General features: G+C 38.9%; 1 protein-coding gene across 7 annotated transcripts in view; it reads left to right on the forward strand.

The window, feature by feature from the left end:
* MCCC1 (methylcrotonyl-CoA carboxylase subunit 1) overlaps window positions 1–16,238 on the forward strand; it is a 36,543-nt gene extending 20,305 nt beyond the window's left edge. For 6 of the 7 annotated variants that reach the window (XM_037908702.2, XM_043522412.1, XM_037908705.2 and 3 more), the window contains 9 exons: window positions 28–211; window positions 761–870; window positions 5,208–5,424; window positions 6,541–6,627; window positions 7,235–7,284; window positions 11,807–11,944; window positions 12,549–12,656; window positions 13,410–13,481; window positions 15,298–16,238. In XM_037908702.2, coding sequence (XP_037764630.1) covers window positions 28–211; window positions 761–870; window positions 5,208–5,424; window positions 6,541–6,627; window positions 7,235–7,284; window positions 11,807–11,944; window positions 12,549–12,656; window positions 13,410–13,481; window positions 15,298–15,417 — 1,086 coding nt within the window. In that variant the 3' untranslated portion in view covers window positions 15,418–16,238. Of the gene's footprint in view, window positions 1–27; window positions 212–760; window positions 871–5,207; window positions 5,425–6,540; window positions 6,628–7,234; window positions 7,285–11,806; window positions 11,945–12,548; window positions 12,657–13,409; window positions 13,482–14,979 lie in introns of all 7 variants that reach the window. The other variant, XM_037908704.2, reaches the window with a different exon arrangement.
* The last annotated feature ends 3,221 nt before the right edge of the window (window positions 16,239–19,459 follow it).

A 19,459-nucleotide genomic window follows, 5' to 3' on the forward strand; every position in this document is an offset into this window, starting at 1 on the left:
AATGGAAAATTACTGTACTACTTACAGGTTGCAGCAGGAGAGAAAATTCCCCTAATGCAGGAAGAAATTGAACTCAGTGGCCATGCATTTGAAGCCAGGATATATGCTGAAGATCCTAATAATAACTTCATGCCAGGGGCTGGACCTTTACTCCACTTGTCTACACCACCACCTGACAGTTTTACCAGGATAGAAACCGGGGTCAGACAAGGTAAAATTTGAAGACAGTATTAACTGAAAATGTCTGTTTAAAAGAACAGCTCATTACAAATGTGCTCTCAAGCAAGTTCCCTCTGGCTGCGGTTTTTTAATCTTGTGCTTAGCTTCAGACCAGAGGATATTGTCATAATTATAAAACAGTACAGAATTCCTCTCCCTGAGGATTCCACCATATCTCAGTTGGATCCCTAAATATCTCATCGTCATCTTCCCACTCCAATCATTACCCTTACGGGATAGGCAGATTGGATTTCTTTCAAAGTTTGTCAATACTATACCTTAATTCAGCAAAGAAGGTTGATGTTGAATAGTGACACCTCTGTAACATTTCAAACTCAGGCTGCCCTTGGAATTGAGAGATTGGTCCATAAATCAAACTTGTCTCCCACATGGCCATTGCAGAGCACTGGCCACTGGGTCTGTCAGTGGATGTTGCTACTGTAGTGATAGTATCACCATATAAAACATAGCATCAGACATATCTATGTGAAGGTGTGTGTCAGTGTCCTTAGAAATCATTTCCTATATATTTATACTTTAGGTGATGAGGTTTCTGTGCATTATGATCCAATGATTGCGAAGTTAGTTGTTTGGGCTGAGGATCGCCAAGCAGCATTGAGAAAGTTGCGGTACAGCCTTCATCAGTACAATGTAAGTATCCTTTTGTTCTGTGTTTGTTCAGTGCCTAGCACAATGGGATCCTGGCTGTGACAGAAATACAATTAATAATATAAGGAACCCCGGTATGATTCCAAGTCTCTACATAAGCTGTTTACACTGCTCCTATTACTATAGTAGCAAAATGCTATTACAGAAGCAAAAATGGCTGTTTTTGAAAGGATTTAACGTAGCTACAGCCAATTCTGTTTCAATGTATTTCTTTACTTAATTACTTTGTACACTGTTAACTATATTTTTCCTAATTTGCTACACCATTTATATCAGTGTAGTAAGCAAAGACAGGCCTGAGCTGTGAAGTTCTGTTTTGGATCTGAACTTTCCTTAGATTTAGTGATGTCTTCATTCTGATCGAATCTTGGTGGAATGAGGATAATCAATGGGACACAATAATACCAGGGCACAAAATATATTGGAAGGACAGAACAGGTCATGCTGCTGGGGGTGTAGCACTATATGTGAAATAAAGCATAGAATCAAATGAGGTAAAAATCTTAAATGAACCAAACAATAATGGGGGATTTCAACTATCCCCATATTGACTGGGTACATGTCACTTCAGGACGGGATGCAGAGATACAGTTTCTCGACACCTTAAATGACTGCTTCTTGGAACAGCTAGTCCTGGAACCCACAAGAAGAGAGGCAATTTTTGATTTAGTCCTAAGTGGAGCACAGGATCAGGTACAAGAGGTGAATATAGCTGGACCGCTTGGTAATAGTGACCATAATATAATTAAATTTAACATCCCTGTGGTGGGGAAAACACCACAGAGGCCCAACACTCTAGCATTTAATTTCAGAGAGGGGAACTACACAAAAATGATGAGGTTAGTTAAACAGAAAAGGTACAGCATCAAAAGTAAAATCCCTGGAAGCTGCATGGAAACTTTTTAGAGACACCATAATAGATGCTCAACTTAAATGTACACCCCAAATTAAAAAACATAGTAGGAGAACCAAAAAAGAGCCACCATGACTAAACAACAAAGTAATAAAAGCAGTGAGAGACAAAAAGGCACCCTTTAAAAAGTAGAAGTTAAATCCTAGTGAGGAAAATAGAATGGAACATAAATTCTGGCAAATGACGTGTAAAAATATACTTAGGAAGGTCAAAAAAGAATTTTGAAGACCAGCTAGCCAAAGACTCAAAAAGTAATAGCAAAAAATTTTTTAAGTACATCAGAAGCAGGAAGCTTGCTAAACAACCAGTGGGGCCACTGGACAATCAAGATGCTAAAGGTCCACTCAAGGACAATAAGGCCATTGCAGAGAAACTAAATGACCTCTTTGCATTGTTCTTCATGGCTGAGGATAAGAGGGAGATTCCCAAACCTGAGCCATTCTTTTTAGATGACAAATCTGAGGAACTGTCCCAGATTGAGGTGTCATTAGAGGAGGTTTTGGAACAAATTGATAAATTAAACAATAAGAAGTCACCAGGACCAGATGGTATTCACCCAAGAGTTCGGAAGGAACTGAAATGTAAAACTGCAGGACTACTAACTGTAGTCTGTAACGTATCATTTAAATCAGCTTCTGTACCAAATGATTGGAGGATAACTAATGTCATGCCAATTTTTAAAAAGGGCTACAGAGGTGACCCTGGCAATTACAGGCTGGTAAGCTTGATTTCAGTACCAGGCCAACTGGTTGAAACTATAGTAAAGAACAAAATTGTCAGACACAGAGATAAACATAATTTGTCGGGGAAGAGTCAACATGGTTTTTGTAAAGGGAAAGCATGTCTGAACAATATACTAGAATTCTCTGAGCGGGTCAACAAGCATGTGGACAAGGGGGATCCAGTGCATAGAGTATACTTAGATTTTCAGAAAGCCTTTTGCAAGGTCCCTCGCCAAAAGCTCTTAAGCAAAATAAGCAGTCATGGGATAAGGGGGAGGGTCCTCTCGTGGATTGGTAACTGGTTAAAAGATAGGAAACAAATGGTAGGAATACATGGTTAGTTTTCAGACTGGAGAGAGGTAAATAATGGTGTCCGCCAGGGGTCTGTAATGGGACCAGTCGTATTTAACATATTCATAAATGATCTGGGAAAAGGGGTAAACAGTGAGGTGGCAAAATTTGCAGTTGATACAAAACTACTCAAGATAGTTAAGTCCCAGGCAGACTGTGAAAAGCTACAGAAGGATCTCTCAAAACTGGGTGACTGGGCAACAAAATGGCAGATGAAATTCAATGTTGATAAATGCAAAGTAATGCATATTGGAAAACCTAATCCCAGCTATACATATAAAATGATGGGATCTAAATTAGCTGTTACCACTCAAGAAAGAGATCTTGGAGTCATTGTGGATAGTTCTCTGAAAACATCCGTTCAATGTGCAGTGGCAGTCAAAAAAGTGAACAGAATGTTGGGCATCATTAAGAAAGGCATAGATAATAAGACAGAAATATCATATTGCCTCTATATAAATTCATAGTACACCCATATCTTGAATACTGCATGCAGATGTAGTCGCCCCATCTCAAGAAAGATATATTGGAATCAGAAAAGGGCAACAAAAATGATTAGGGGTATGGAATGGCTGGTGTATAAGGAGAGATTAATAAGACTGGGACTTTTCAGCTTGGAAAAGAGACAATTAAGGGGGGATATGATTGAGGTCTATAAAATCATGACTAGTGTGGAGAAAGCAAATAAGGAAGTGTTATTTCCTCCTCCTCATAACACAAGAATTAGGAGTCACCAAATGAAATTAATAGGCAGCAGGTTTAAAATAAACAAAAGCAAGTATTTTTTCACACAACGCACAGTCAACCTGTGGAGCTCCTTGCCAGACGATGTTGTCAAGGCCAAGACTATAACAGGGTTCAAAGAAGAACTAGATAAATTCATGGAGGATAGGTCCATCAATGGCTATTAGCCAGGATGGGCAGGGATGGTGTCCCTAGCCTCTGTTTGCCAGAAGCTGGGAATGAGCGACAGGGGATGGATCACTTGATGATTACCTGTTCTGTTCATTCCCTCTGGGCCCTCTGGCATTGGCCATTGTTGGAAGACAAGATACTGGGCTAGATGGACCTTTGGTCTGACCCAGTATGGCCGCTCTTATGATGTTCCAGTTTGGGTCCGTTGAAGAAGTGAGCCCAAATTGTAGTGTTTTAAACTCCAGTCTGCACATTTTCAAAATTCAAAAAGTTTGGCTATTGTCATCTAGTTCAGGCCCTTGTCTAGTAGTAACTCCTTAAATTATAAAGGATTGTTCAGTATTTAAAATTTTACTATTACTTATTTAACATAGCAAAACAAACCAGAATGAAGAATGCAGGTAGCATTTCTAATGCAAAAGGTTTGCCTTGAAGTGAAGCCAGTTGCAGTGCGTAGTTTATTTACATTGACTGATATAAAAATGATAAGGGACACAATCAACTTAAAAATCATGCATCTGAAAATGTTTTGTCCGCTATTGTTAGAAGTAACACAGAAGATTATTATAACTGACAGAGATCAGAGAAATACATTTTTCTAAGTTTGTTTGGTTTTTTGTTTTGTTTTCTAAGTTCATCTAGTCTATACATTTGACAGCACATTGTAGCAAATCAGCTTCAGTAATTTCCCCTGACTAATCAGTTTCCTCTGTTGTTTGTGTGGGTCTTTTGCACAGCAACAGAAGAGAGAGAATCTAATAATTATTTTAAAAATGGTGGGAGTCGGGTGCAAGTGTAGCACCTGAAAGACTTTGAACTCTTTAATTGACTGCATTTCAAGTTGACTATGTCTTGTTAAACACTTGAGGTAGGGTTTCCAAAAGCATTCAGCGCTGACCTCGGTCTGCTCCCGTTAACATGAGAGGTTAAACTTATGTTGACTTCAGTGAAGGAAGAATTAGGCCAAAAGTGAAAATCCTACCTTTGTTCTTCCAAGGTGATAGTTTCTTAAAGAATGGGATATATACCAATTGGAACGTTTACTCTTTCTCTTGTCAGGGCTGTACTGCACTGATGTCACTTTTTAAGAAGACATTTTCGGTATCAGTGGAGCAGACAGCTGTAGGTCTGCTAGCAGCTCTTCATTTTCATTTGGGAATGTGGGGGGGCTTTTTTTTGTTTTGTTTTTTTGCGCAGTGTTGTTGTAGCTCTGTTGGTCTGAGGATATGAGACACACAAGGTGAGTGAGGTAATATCTTTAAATGGGCCAGCTTCTGTTGGAGAAAGAGACAGGCTTTCAAGCTCTACAGACCTGAAGAAAAGCTTTATGGAGCTCGAAAGCTTGTCTCTTTCACCAACAGAAGTTGGTCCAACAAAAGATATTATCTCACCCACCTTGTCTTTCTTTTTCTTGACAGATCGTAGGACTAAGCACCAATATTGATTTCTTACTAAGCCTGTCAGGACACCCACAGTTTGAGGCTGGAAACGTGCACACCAATTTCATTTCTCAATACCATGATGAACTGTTTCCAGCCAAACAGGCCACCCCAAATGAAATTTTGTGTCAGGCTGCTCTGGGACTCATACTGAGAGAGAAAATGATAACCGATGCTTTTAGAGTTCAGTCTGGTGGTAAGATCATTTTTTCCCTTTCCTTTAGTTTATTTTTTCTTTGAGGGGATGAGACAGAAATCGGAGCTTTTGTTCATTTCATTAATTTTGCACTCGCTTTTTGCCGCACTGTTTCATTGTTTAATCTCCTGACATCTGGTTACCACCATCCACTGAAAGGGCAGGAGATAACCTCTGTCACCTAAAGAAAGCTAAATATAACACCATTGTGATGCATGTGTTCTTCACTAGGTAAAAAGGGAATGTTCTAATGTATTTCAGATAGAAAAACACAACTCTCCATTTGCATTTGTGTGTTGTTTCCACTTCGTTCCTGTCATCTTCAAAATTTCTGCAGATTTCTCTCCAGTGAGGAGGGCTAGCTCAGAGACTTTTCAATGTCCAGCGATACTGTTTCTTCACCCAACCCTAGGATTTTCAGATTAAAACACTAACTGGATCCCAGACAGGATATGGAGAGGCAAAATGGTTTAGTGGATTGAGCATGGCACTAGAAGCTAAGAACTCCTGCACTGTATTCCTCGCTCTTCCATTGTGACCATGAGAATTTTTAAAGTCACTTACAGCTAATCTAACACCCACCGAAATCAATGGAAGGACTTCCATTGACTTAAGTGACCTCTGAAGTCTGTTTTCATCTCTCTAAGAAGAGAAGAATATTTACAGTTATACATTAGAGGATTAAAATGGCTGATAATGGCTAGACAGGTAGCAAATTGTGATTGCTGTTTGATGATTGACTAAGAATTGCACATGCACCTAGTGTGTGCTATGCCACCATTTTTTGTTAAATCACCACCTCCTACCCTCAAGTCTACTTCTGTCCCTCATCCATTTATTATGTCTTATCTTACAGATTGTAAGCTAATTGGACCAGGGACTGTCATTTTCTATATATTTGTACAGTAACTGACAATGGAGCCCCAGCCTGCTTCAGGCCTTTTGGTGCAACATAAATATTTAATAACAATAACATCATCATCATCATAATTAATAATAAATGTTAATAAAGTGATTTGAAGATATAAAACACTACGTAAGTGCTATGCGTTCTTATGTGCTTTATTTGTAATACAGTAAATGCAGCATCAACTGTTTGTGTACTTGGCCTTCTAGATAAATTCTCACCGTTTGCATCCAGCAGTGGCAGAAGAATAAATATATCCTACACCAGAAAACTGACTCTCCTAGATGGTGAAAACAGTAAGTGACTAGCTGTGGGTAACCTGCTTATTTCAACATGCACACACACACAAAGTTGTAAAGATTTGGAAGAGGGAAGAGCAAACGGATGTAGGAAAAAAGTTTATTTAAGATTGATTGGGGAGGGGAAACCCATAAAGATCACATACTCCTGTCAGCATTTTTAAAGATAATGGTTAATTCCACACTCAGATTCCTGGAGACACTGGCCAGATTTTTTTAAAAGTGTCCCTAAATTTAGGATTCTAAATCCATATTTAGACACCTCAGTAAAGGATCGAATTTTCATAGGACTTAAGCACCTGCAACTCCCACTGACTTCACTGGGTTATGGATGGTCAGCACCTTTGAAACACTAGTCAGTTTATTCAGGTATCTAAATAGGGATTTAGGAACCTAGGGTTAGGCACCCAGCTTTGAAAATTTTGATCTAAATGTCAGGACAACCTTCTACGAGGTTTGCTGAGCTAGTCTAACAGTTTTGGTTGGCCTTCTCATTTGGAAATTTATATTTATGTTGAAAAAGATGCTCTGAACTCTGTTTTTAAGTTTAATTTTTCTCTAAGTCAAGTAAATCTTGTTTTTTTTTAAATATTTTATTAAACAGATGTGGACATAACTATAGATTACAATCATGACGGTTCATATAACATGCAGGTAAAGTTCTGTTTTCTCATACTCTTTAGTAACTGATCTCATCATAATGATGAGTAAAGTTAATTTACTGTATGTCTCTTATTAGATATAGGCTGGCTGCATCACCTATTATTAATGTTGCCCAACACTTTTCATTATAAGATCCTTTTTTCAGCTGCTTTTAACTGTGCCAAACCTATATGTTTGGTCTGAAATTTTCCACGTCGGGTGTCTGCCTCATGCTGATATTTTTTTTTTCTTAAGTTTCAGCCAAAATTATTGTGATTTCTGAGGATGAGGCTAAGGAAAAACACGTTATCTGTCAGTCTTATCTTTGAATACTCTCGCTCCCCCATGCTTTATAGCAGGGACTTGATATGTGGCGGAGGGGAGGCCTGTGTCAGGAATGTACCTTTTGCCATCCTAACAAAAATCCAAACAAATTTGGCCAAATTATAAATCTTTGAAAAACCTTTGGATAGCACATGCTCAGTAGAGACTTCTTATGTTTTCGCAACTAAATTCCCTGAAGTTTCTGTCTAGGGCTGAGTAGCATTTTCCCTGCAATGGCAGGTCCAGGCAGCTGAATAGAAAGCAAGGAACCTGTCTGTCCTGTGCTTTCAGTGACCTCCTCTGCTGGGCCCAAGCAGTGTGCGGGAGGAAGCTGCCTCATTTGAATGCACAGGGAGCAAGAGCTGAACTGGTGGAGAGAAAATGGGAACAAGGAGCCTGGTGTTGTGGGGTCGGGGAAGACTGGGACTGGAGGCTGATGGGACGGGAGAGGGAAACTGGGACTGGTTGAGGAAGGAGACTGAGACTAGGAGCAAGGAAGGGAAATGGGGAGTGCGTACTGGGATCCTGTAGGTGTATGCTTAAATCAGAGGGGGGCTGAGAGGGAGATTGGGACTGGCTGGGCAAGGAAACTTTGACTGAGAGCCAGTGGGGTGGGAGGGAGGAAGATAGAGGGAAGCGGAGACAGTTTTGACAAGAAGCTGGGACGTGGTGGGAGAGAAGCCATGAGAATAAATAAAGGTTGGAGGAGAGGAGAGTAGGACAGGGAGTCCAGAGAAGGACGTTCAGCGAAGGAGACTGGGACTGTGATGAGAGACATAACTGGAGACTGGGACAGGGTTGGCAAGGAGAATAGGACAAGGAGCTGGGGTTAAGGAAGTGGGACAAGGAAAGATTAGAGAAAATGGGGCAGAAGAGTCAGTGCCCACTAGAGCAAAATCATCTCTAGAGTCTGGAATGTAATCCAAGATTCCTGAGTCTCACCATTCCTGTGCTGTTAAAGAACATTATTAAGGTTGCAAAGCATTCAAAAGTTAGGAAATGCCATTATTAAGGTTGCTTGTGCAAACTTAATTTGGTCCTTTTGCATATGCTGTATGACATAGTCTTCAAGTTCATAATCATAGTGGGGTAGCCACTCGGTCAACCTTATTTTAGGGTGCACAGAAGGGTTATTTAGTGGATTCTGTATCTCAAGACCACACATTTTAAGAATCCACGTGATAACACACTATCATTGTTGAGTATTTTGAAATGCCAACATTTCACCCCTCCCTCACCACCACCCCTCATAATCAAGAAGAGTTCACATTGTTACTGCTCACTTTAGGGCACACCGCCTATACTCTACCGAGGGCTCGAGGCGTGACCTAGTCAGTTTAGGCACCCCCACCCTTTCCCTTCCAAGGGCTCAGGGTGTAAGGTACTTATCCTTACCCATGGGGCTCAGGAAGAAACCTGGTCAATTTAAGTACCTGTCCCTGCCCACGGGGCTCAGGGCTCTACGGGTCTGTGGACGCTTTTCCCAGGGAAAGAGCCTTGCACAGTTGTGCTCCAAATACCTATTTATTAGCAACACACACAGATCACGTGTATCAAGCGAATCGCTAATGATCACCACTCCCAATATACAGACAAATTTCACCCGATAGCCAGTCAGGATCCATTCATCTGGGGGTGCTCAGCAATGCCTCTACACGTCACGGTCGTGCAGAGGTCAGAGTTCCAGTTCCAGTTGAACTGCTGTCCAGAAATGGTTCCCAAAGAGCATTGTTCTTTATATACATTATATAGGTAAAAGTCGGTACCTCCTTCAAATTTACTAATCCTACCACATTATCCCGCACTCCTAAATAACAAAATATTTAACCAATTACATACTGGCACCTAGGTGTCGTCCTTGCTGCCCAAGTTTTTTACATTTGTATTTTTCATGCCCAAATTGTAACTTAGTTGTGACCTTCTCTGTTTATGCAGACAGCATAAAAACACTGGTTAGAGCTTGTTTTACCGTTTATTGAGTCTCTTTCTGTATCCTTCCTAATTTCCCAGTGCTGGGTATGTCTACTGTGCAACCTTGATGGTTATAACTCTCGTTAGGGACATTCCTGAGGTGGGAGTGCTTTATCAGCCGCAGAACATTGTTTTTTTTGTTTTTGTTTTTGTTTTTTTTTCAATTTTAGTGGTGAACTCCCTGAGTTTTACCCACGGCTGGTTTAATATGGAAGGGTGTGGGGGGACAGGGAGTGTTGTTCAGGTCTCAGGTCTACGACATGATTTGGGGCATACAAAATCAAGGCAGTAAATTGAGGCAAAATTTAAGCCATTCTTACATGGTTTTATCACAAGCGAACACTGAAACAAGTGTGCGTTCTCTTTTTCACTCTTTGGACATGATAGATTCTCAAGGCTTGTGGAACATCTTACAGACTGCTTCTGTTCTATAGCATCATCTTTAATACAAATGGAGGCAGCTAAGCCAAGTTCCTTGAATAATTAATAACCTAATATTAGAACAGCAAATTGCTGAGTCCAGGTTAAGGATTTAAAGAAAGTAAAACCTATGGAATGAGAACAGTATATGTTCATTTTTATGTCCATTTCCAATACCTCTGCACATCTAGGCCTTGAACAAGTGTGATCTCTTGGCTCAAGAAGTTAATTTTAATGCAATTAACATAAGAACAAGACTGAGAGAAACTATTGTTAACCAATAAATATTTTCATGTATACAATTTTTCATCTTTAGCATACTGGAAAAGTACAGGATTAGCATCTCTGAAAAGTTAAATCCTCTATGTACAGAACAGGGATAGCATGCTAGAAGTACTGTAAGATTCCCCATGCTGTCTCAACCCTTTTGCGGAACGATCACTTAGGAAGAGGAGGGGCACCAGATTGAACAGGCTGTGGAGACTGAACCAATCTCTAACCTTTCTGCTGTGATTCCCAGCAGTGGCGCTACTTATTTCCTGTAGGAATGGAGGGTTATTTAATCTGGACATCTGTCCATTTGGAATTGGACTGAGACCATCATCTTACTCACGTGGAATATCAAACAGCCATCATATGGTAACTACTCTGGGTTACTATCAACCTTGGCTGGATTGTCATTAATGACCAAAGACTTCTAGGCATAAATTATCCAATTTTAGAGTCTGATTCTACAGTGCTTCCGTAAATTCGTTTGGAAGTTTTGTCTATGAAACTTTCCCTAATCCAGAAGTTCTCCTCAGAACCTCCATTATCAGTATTCCTCCTTCAAGTGCAACCTTCGTTTTTGTCTTCTTGCTTATCTAACTTTGGCAGAGCCACCCATCAGCGTGGGTGGGAGAAGGGGGAACGACAACGACAAATGGTACTTACTATGGAGAGTAACTTGTATCCCTTCCCAAGGGTAGTTCATTCAGCATATAAATCATTCTTCATAAACTAGGATTTCTTTCTAGCAATTTCTTGTGAAACTTTTTTTCCCAAGAAATTAACCATGTATATGTTAAGCAAGCCTTTGTCCCTTTATGTCACCTGGGAGATAATAGGGTCACGAGCGCTTAGGTTCTCTAGAGTTACTGAAGAAATTAATCTGTGCTTACTGTGAGGAAAAGCCTTAAAAATCAAAACAAAACACAGGGAAAAAACTACATGGTAGAATATAACTGAATATTATCCACATCACACTGGTGTGACTAAGGACATTTAAATATGTATGTTAACACTTGAATGCAAATGTTTACTATCATGTCCATTTATAACAATGATTTTTGTCCTGGAAATACTATTCTAAAGAGAGAATGCAGTGTTATATTCAATCATCAGCAACAGGGTTTAGATATTTGCTAATACTGTAACGTTTAATTTCTATGACTATAAATGCTCCTTTTTATGACTACAGCATAGCATTTAGGCTTACTGGGTCATACAATACAGACAGAACGGCCTCATCCTGCCTGTATAATCAGTTTGGCCATTCTTTCTTCTTAGCCCTGGGTACTGAAGCACTGGGCATTTTCCACTGCTGAAACCCAATAGAGATAGCTTCCCCCATTTTCCACAATGCATTGATACAAACCCAGTTATGCAGCATAGTAGGTATAGCCGCACAAACTGAGAATGGGAGAAAAACTCCTTTGCGGACACAAATTGAACTATGTTGCTTGTAACCCATTAAGGTAATTGTGCCGCTGATTGGTTACAAAATTACAGTTAGGCTCTGTGCCTATAACATCTTTTAACAGGAACAACTGTTTTTCAGATAAAAGATAAAGCTTTCCATGTTTCTGGAGACATTTCTAAAGAGGGAGATTCGACTTACCTGAGATGTACAGTAAACGGGAGTGTTTGTAAATCTAAGCTGGTCATTTTGGACAACACTATTTGCCTCTTCTCACTGGTAAAGTTTCTTTTTCATCATCTGAGATTTAAAATCCCAGCTGAGGGGGGTAAGCAGGAGTGTGAAATGGAGTGTTGTGGACTTAGACAGGTGATCTTAAATTTAGGGGGTGAGATGTGTCACTATTTCAAATTTTTATAGCAACCCATAATCTTCAGATCCTTGCTAGATTTATAACTATAATTAATTATCATTCATTTATAATTGTAATATACTTCATTTTTAAAATAAAATAATGAAAAATAAAAGTAATCAAGATGGAGCTGGAGGAGGAGAACTCCAATTTAGCCTTGAAAAATAAATTGAGATTAACATGACAATTTACCTTGGCATTCTCTGCATTGCATTAGCAGTAGTACTTATGAAGAAGAAATGTCCCAGCTTCCATGGTAATGCTGGTCCGTTTTTTCCAGTAAAAGTCATTAAAGGAAATTAAAATTACTTTGTGATAAATGTCATGTGAAATCCACATGAATAAACAAACTACTTAATTACTTAGTAACAAATTTATTAACTTCTATCACTATAAACATAAATCAAGGTTTGTACCAGTTGTAATGTGTTATGACATTAACTCAATCTTGATTTATTTACTTTTTTGTAGAAAGGCAGTGCACAAATTGGGCTTCCAATACCTAAATACTTATCTGGAGCGAGTGCAACAGGAACTCAAGGAGGTGCTGTAGCACCTATGACTGGGACAATTGAAAAGGTGATTGTTACAAATGTGGGATGTTTCAGAGTAACAGCCGTGTTAGTCTGTATTCGCAAAAAGAAAAGGAGTACTTGTGGCACCTTAGAGACTAACCAATTTATTTGAGCATTTATTTGTCTTCTGCAGTTTCCACAGTATGCATCCGATGAAGTGAGCTGTAGCTCACGAAAGCTTATGCTCAAATAAATTGGTTAGTCTCTAAGGTGCCACAAGTACTCCTTTTCTTTTTGCGAAATGTGGGATGGGGAGGGAAAAGGAAACCTTTTTGAACGTCTCCTACATAGCCAGGTTCTAATAGGTTCTGCAGTAGGGGAAGCATGTCAGTCCTGAGGCTGCCCTGGCTCCTTCCAGTTGGAGAAAATTCCTCGGTTTGTTCACCTGTACAGATGTTTTCTAGACTTCCTGGTCTTGTTTCTACAGAACACAGGAAGAACGCTTTTAAAATTCTAAGTATTTGGCTAAACTTGCCATTTTTAATTAAATTTCTTCCTTTTAATATGGCTTTTCAGCCACATGTCCCTACAGCTGAAACCTTAGAGGCTCTCTGATCTATTCCCTCATGGCAGATAAGCCTACTGAAAAGGATCAGTCTAGAAGATGCCTTTATTATTCAGCTCTCCTTTAGCTTTTCTCTGAAGGAAACTTTCACCTCTTTTGCTAGCCAGATATCCAGGTAGAAATCCTGTCCAAGTGATTTTGATTGTATGGACATACATGATTTTTCAATCCTTGCTTGCTTTGAATTTGTAGATATTTGTGAAAGCAGGGGACAAGGTACAAGCTGGAGACCCACTAATGATTATGATAGCTATGAAAATGGAGGTGAGTGACATTAAAAGGGTTTAATTACTGAGAAGAAAAACGAACAAACTCCAGTGGTCCTGAAATGAATCCAGGGTTGGTTTATTGGAATATTGTACAATTCAGTCTTGTTTCGTCATCAACACCACTTGAAATATTGAAAAACTAATACATTATCTGACTGGATTTCAGAGAATTATGTTTACTGGTACATTATTATCAAAGAATATTTTTATCTAATTTTTGTAAATGTTCATTTTGTTAGCTCTTTAAATGCCTCAGAAATCAATCGTCCATTATTTTCAATACAAAACCATCTTTCATAATCTGGATGTTTTACTTTATTTTCTCTCACCGTGATTTAAACACATGATATTATTACCTACAGTTGCTTTATGCTGAAATTCAGCAAGCAGTGATTCTCTCTCTAAATATATACCCAGCGTTTTCTTGTGTGTAATCCTGTTGATTATTGTTTACATAAAGCTTTACAGAGAGTAGACTAAAGATTCTTTGTAAGAGTCAACATGAAATGTAGCAGTATGTGGGATGTTCTATCATGTTTTGTTACATTTCTTGGCATTGGCTAAAATTGCCGGCACTATCCCAGTTTCTGTAGTTTGAACTGGTTGGGTTTGGATTTATTTTTACAGTGCAGTGTATGGGAGCTGAACTAAATAATGGAACAGATTTAAGCTAGTGTTTGAAATAATTTATAAATTTTGATAACGTTGTGTAAAATCCTGCATGCTGAGAAAATTAATTCATATTTAAAATTATTAAAACTTATTTTGGTAATTGTGTATCTCTAGGTGGTTGTAACATTGGTATCCGTGTTACATATGTGGCTCTCTGTGTCTTTCATTGACAATTTACCTACATTTTTGTGGTCCTATTTAAAATAAAAAGGTAAATTGCAAAAATAGAAAGAGGTTTCAGAGTAGCAGCCGTGTTAGTCTGTATTTGCAAAAAGAAAAGGAGTACTTGTGGCACCTTAGAGACTAACAAATTTATTTGAGCATAAGCTTTTGTGAGCTACAGCTCACTTCATCAGATGCATTCAGTGGAAAAAACTGAATGCATCCAATGAAGTGAGCTGTAGCTCACGAAAGCTTATGCTCAAATAAATTTGTTAGTCTCTAAGGTGCCACAAGTACTCCTTTTCTTTTTTAAAAATAAAAGAAGTTAATTTAAATGAATCCTTGCTAACATATAAAAAATTATTTGTTGTTTGGATTATTAGACTAATCCTATTTAGAAACTATCAGTGCAACAAAAGATACAATGGAAAATTAACATGATATAATAATATGAGCCAAATTTGGACTTGGTGTGTAAGCAGCTGGTAATCACATCTTAAGATAGCCTAAGATCTGTTAAATAAAATCATTTCCTATCCACCAAAGAAAAATATATTAAATACATCAGCAGAGTCCTTTCAAAGGAACTGACCTGTTAAATGGTTAACATTGTTGGACTAAAATTGAGTTCTTTTAACAGATATCTAATTTATTTTTAGAAAGGAACAATGAAGCAAAACAAGATGGAAATAGCTGTGCTTCAAAATGTAACCCCAAATAGTGTTTTGTTTTCTTCTCCAGCTAAATATTGAAGAGGAAAGACCAAAGTAACTTGAAAATGAGGTTCTTTCAAGAACAAAAATAACATTTTAAAAGAATGAAATGTATCAAAAGAAGTGGCAAATGTTGATTTGATCTAATCTCAGCTCTGCTCAGTATTTATATGGTTGATTGTACTAAGATGGAGTTGTTATTAAAACAAGAAAGAAATTTTTAAAATATTCTATTGATTTATCTATGCACTTGTTTTTATGCAGCATACCATAAGGGCTCCAAAGGCAGGAATAATAAAGAAGGTTAATTACCAGGAAGGCTCTCAGGCCAGCAGACATGCTCCACTAGTTGAGTTTGTGGATGAAGACATGGAATCAAAATGAACTCCAAGGAAGGTGCTATTTTTTGCTTTCTTGGTTTTCTCCAAGAAGAAGGTGTCTTTATATTTTGTTCAGCATTCCATGGACATAGTTACATTGCAGATTATATCCACTTCCCCTAAAAACGGAGCATTACTGAATTGTAATAAAAGTTAAACAGCTAAGGGTCTGATCCTGCAATCCTTAATTGCTCAATAGGAATTTTACACTACATTTGCCCGATTAATGACTGCAGGATCTGACCTTAAATTGGTATTTACAGGTGTTTTTGTAGTGATTGGAGACCAGCTTGCAAAGTATTGCTTCTTGCCTACTCTGTCGTTATGAGCTGCCATATTTTTCCCCTTAAACTTTCCTACATTTCAGACTCCTTGTAAGGCAATTTGAAAGCTGACAGTGATAGGCAAGTTTAAATGAGTGCATAATAATAATATCATCCTTACTGAGGCAAAACTCCCATAAATGGCCTGAGTTTTGCATGCAGGATTGGTCCCATCACATATACTCTTAGCTAGGACACTTTATCTCTTGGTGCCTCTTGTTTATCCATTTGTAAATGGGAATAAGCGTGCTAAGTTATGTCACTCGGGTGGGGTGTGTGAGGGAGACTGAATTTCCATAATTATTGTAAAATACTTTGAAACTCTCTGATGAAAGGTGTTGTAGAAGGGAAAAGAAATATTATTGCTATATTAATCAAAACTGAATCTGTTTTCAGGATGGATTATTTTATCTTGAGAGCTCAGATTGTAATACAGAAAGACTGTACATGTATTTAATATTAAAATGTTTGTGCCATAATAAAATATGTATTTTAAAATTCAGATTACTTTTCCCATATCTCTTCATGTTTGTCTGCAAACCTTATATGTTGTTCGTTTGCCAGAATGTGTTGTTCCCAAGATCATTATAAAGATATGAAATGTCAGACTGATGACAATACTGATTGCTACTTTCATGTGTACATTTTTTTCATGAAGAAAAATGTGTGGTTCTTTTATACACAAATGCAGTATAAGTGAGGGAATACTACATACTGGCTATTTATTTTTAACTTGTTGATGCTGAACCCCAAATGCTTAGGGAAAGGGAAAGGACACTTTATTAATAAAAATGCACATTTTAATTATTAAAACCTTTCAAATTCCCTTCACGATTTATACAGTGTGAAGTGCTTTTTGTCTTATGAACTTTCAGGATACTGTGTAAGTGCCCATTGTGGTTATCCGGCATGATTTGAACTGTAGACAGGACAATATAGTTGTTATAGAACCGTGTTAGAGAATCACCATACGCATGATGGCTCTAATCCTGCAGAGATTTCTCAGGGGTCCAGGTGCTGGCCGTCTGGCTCCCTGTTTAAAACTGGACTATGGGAGCAGGAACTGTAAGTGGGGGCCAAGGGTTGGAGTCAAAGTCAGGAGCCAGGAACCAGAGCCAGAATCAGGAGTCAGGAACCAGAGCCAAGACTCAGAGATGGAGTCAGGACCAGGGAAGGGGATGTAAGCTGGAGCAAGACTGGATCCTGAGCAATCACAGCAGCAGGCCTAGCGTTGAGCAACCAGTGACCTGCTGGTGAGCTAAAAGCAGGCCTGCTGGCTCTCTTCAGCCAATCAGGCGGTCTGACCGCAATCCAGCTGAGCTCATTAATCAGCCTGGCTAGTCCTCAGGCTCATTCATCTGAAGGTGCTCAATCCTGACAAGCTCTGTGCAGATGGTCTTTGTACCTGTGTGGAGCCTCTCTGAAGTCATTGTGGGCTCAAGCTATTACCTCAGGGGTTCTCAAACTGGGGGTCATGACACCTCAGGGGGTCACAAGGTTATTACATGGGGGATTGCGAGCTGTCAGCCTCCATCCCCAAATCCTGCTTTACCTCCAGCATTTATAATAGTGTTAAATATAAAAATGTGTTTTTAATGTATAAGAGGATCACACTCATAGGCTTGCTGTGTGAAAGGGGTCACCAGTACAAAAGTTTGAGAACCACTGCACTACCTCATGATGAGTTTGTTAATATGATTCTATGACTGCTGACCTGCCCACAATGCAGACGAAAAACGTTAGAACACAGACTTTTAGACAGTTGTATGTTGGCATGGTGGTGTGTAGGCAGTACTATTTACTTCCAGTTAGGTGTCTTCAGTGCCTTCAATGGGACTCCATAGGATTGGACTCTAGATACAGAAATTTGAAGTAATTTCTATAAGAGGCTTTGTGGTTTAGCGAGTAAGATATGGGTCTTTCTTCCACTTTGTACGCCAGGATTCTGTTCCTGTCTCTGCGTTTAAACCTCTTATATGAATCTTTACCAAGTCATTTAAACTCTCTGAGCCAGCTTCTCCTGTCTGACTAATTCACTTTGCACAGTTTACTCAAGCTGTCCGTTCCTCAGTTACTCCATTTGGCGGATGGATAAGTGCACATTTTTCATAGACCAAAGGGGCATTTGGGTGGAGAATGAAGAAGGACAAGTCTTTTATGAGATCCAGTTTTCTCTTGCTTCTGAAAATTATCCCTGTCTGATTCTTGGAAGCTAGCAGCAAAAATGTTCTCTGTTGCTATGTGTTTTTTTTTTTTCTCCAGAAGCTTCACTGACAGAGAATATCATCTAGTTTTCAAATGATGGCAATTTCTTAAACATTTTATTATTTCTGCCCTTTAAAACTGCCTCCTGTATGAGCCAATGTCAAAATCTACCCATATTTCCAATGTTGTGCTGTAATGTGATTTAATTAGGCAGGTAGAGAAACACTTGCAAAAAAAGTCACAAATGAGCCATTTTTGAGCCATACTTAACGTTTTCAGAAAATATTCTAGCTGACATTAAAAAATTTGAAAGCATGAGGATTTTTCCTTGCTGTTATGAAGATCAAAATCAATCTTATGGGAACATAGTTGGAACTTTAATTGCCACCTCTTTGCAGTAGAAACCCAGCTGCAGAGACAGGGCTGGAAGACAGGCCATCTAGCTTTATAAACATGAGATTCTTGTACCTGAGCTAAAGGAAGATCTGTACTTGTCAGCTATAGAAATACCTTTGGTAAGCTGCAGCTGGCCAGCAGGGGGCAACATGTTCGCATATACACAGAGGGGCAGATTCACAGCTGGTGTAAATTGCCATAGCTCCATTCAGTGGAGCAGTCACTTTATACCAGCTAACAATTTGCCCTGTAGTGCCTACTCCTACACAAGGCGGTAGCAGAAAACACACTGGTCTAGCAAATAGGGCATGGGAGTGGAAGGCAGGAAAGCTGGATTCTATTCCCACTTCACCCACTGTGATTCACTGTGTGACCTTGGGTAAGTCATGTAAACTATGTTTGCCTCAACTTCCTCATATATAATGGGGATAATGATACTTAACGCATTGAGATCGTTAGAGAAATGTGTTATATAAGTGCCTAAGTACTTATTTTGCATGCATGCTGGTAAAATTGTAATTTCAGATGCAGGCTTCATCATTATTTGTAGAGTTTAAGCTTTTGCATTTTATTTAGGGGAAAAATCTAAGCAAGTGAATTATAAATTCCCTTCTTTAGATTTATTAACTCCTTGGCTGTAATGGTCAGAGTCATCCAGTTGCCAGTAAATCCCAGCTCCCTGCATCAAGAGTATTACAAAGTGAACCCTGAGTGTTTTTGTTAGGGACTTTTAAAGCTCAACCAACAGTGGGGAGGAGGGGGTTGTACCTGAGCGGAGTCTCATCTTCCTTTATAAAAGCATGAAGTTTAATACTCAAAGCAAAACATGTTCATTTTACAGGGAAGACCTACCAATGTACTTATTACAGCTGTACTGGTATCTGTTGATTATTTTTCTCTGGACTCTGACTGTCAAGAATTATTTTACTGTGATTCTGTTACTTTTTGTAAAGAGACGGACAGAGTTCTGCATAATATGTTTGCTGGAGCATTTTATAGCAACCGTATAAGGTTTGAGCATGTAGCTTTCAAATATGTTATGTTCTTAATAGATGTCTAAGCTGCTTGTATAAAGTAAATTGTGTGTGTATTATGGATGGGTGCACATGATATGCAGGCAGA

The sequence above is a fragment of the Chelonia mydas genome, chromosome 9 (genome assembly GCF_015237465.2).
Source record: "Chelonia mydas isolate rCheMyd1 chromosome 9, rCheMyd1.pri.v2, whole genome shotgun sequence".
Classification (NCBI taxonomy): domain Eukaryota; kingdom Metazoa; phylum Chordata; order Testudines; family Cheloniidae; genus Chelonia; species Chelonia mydas.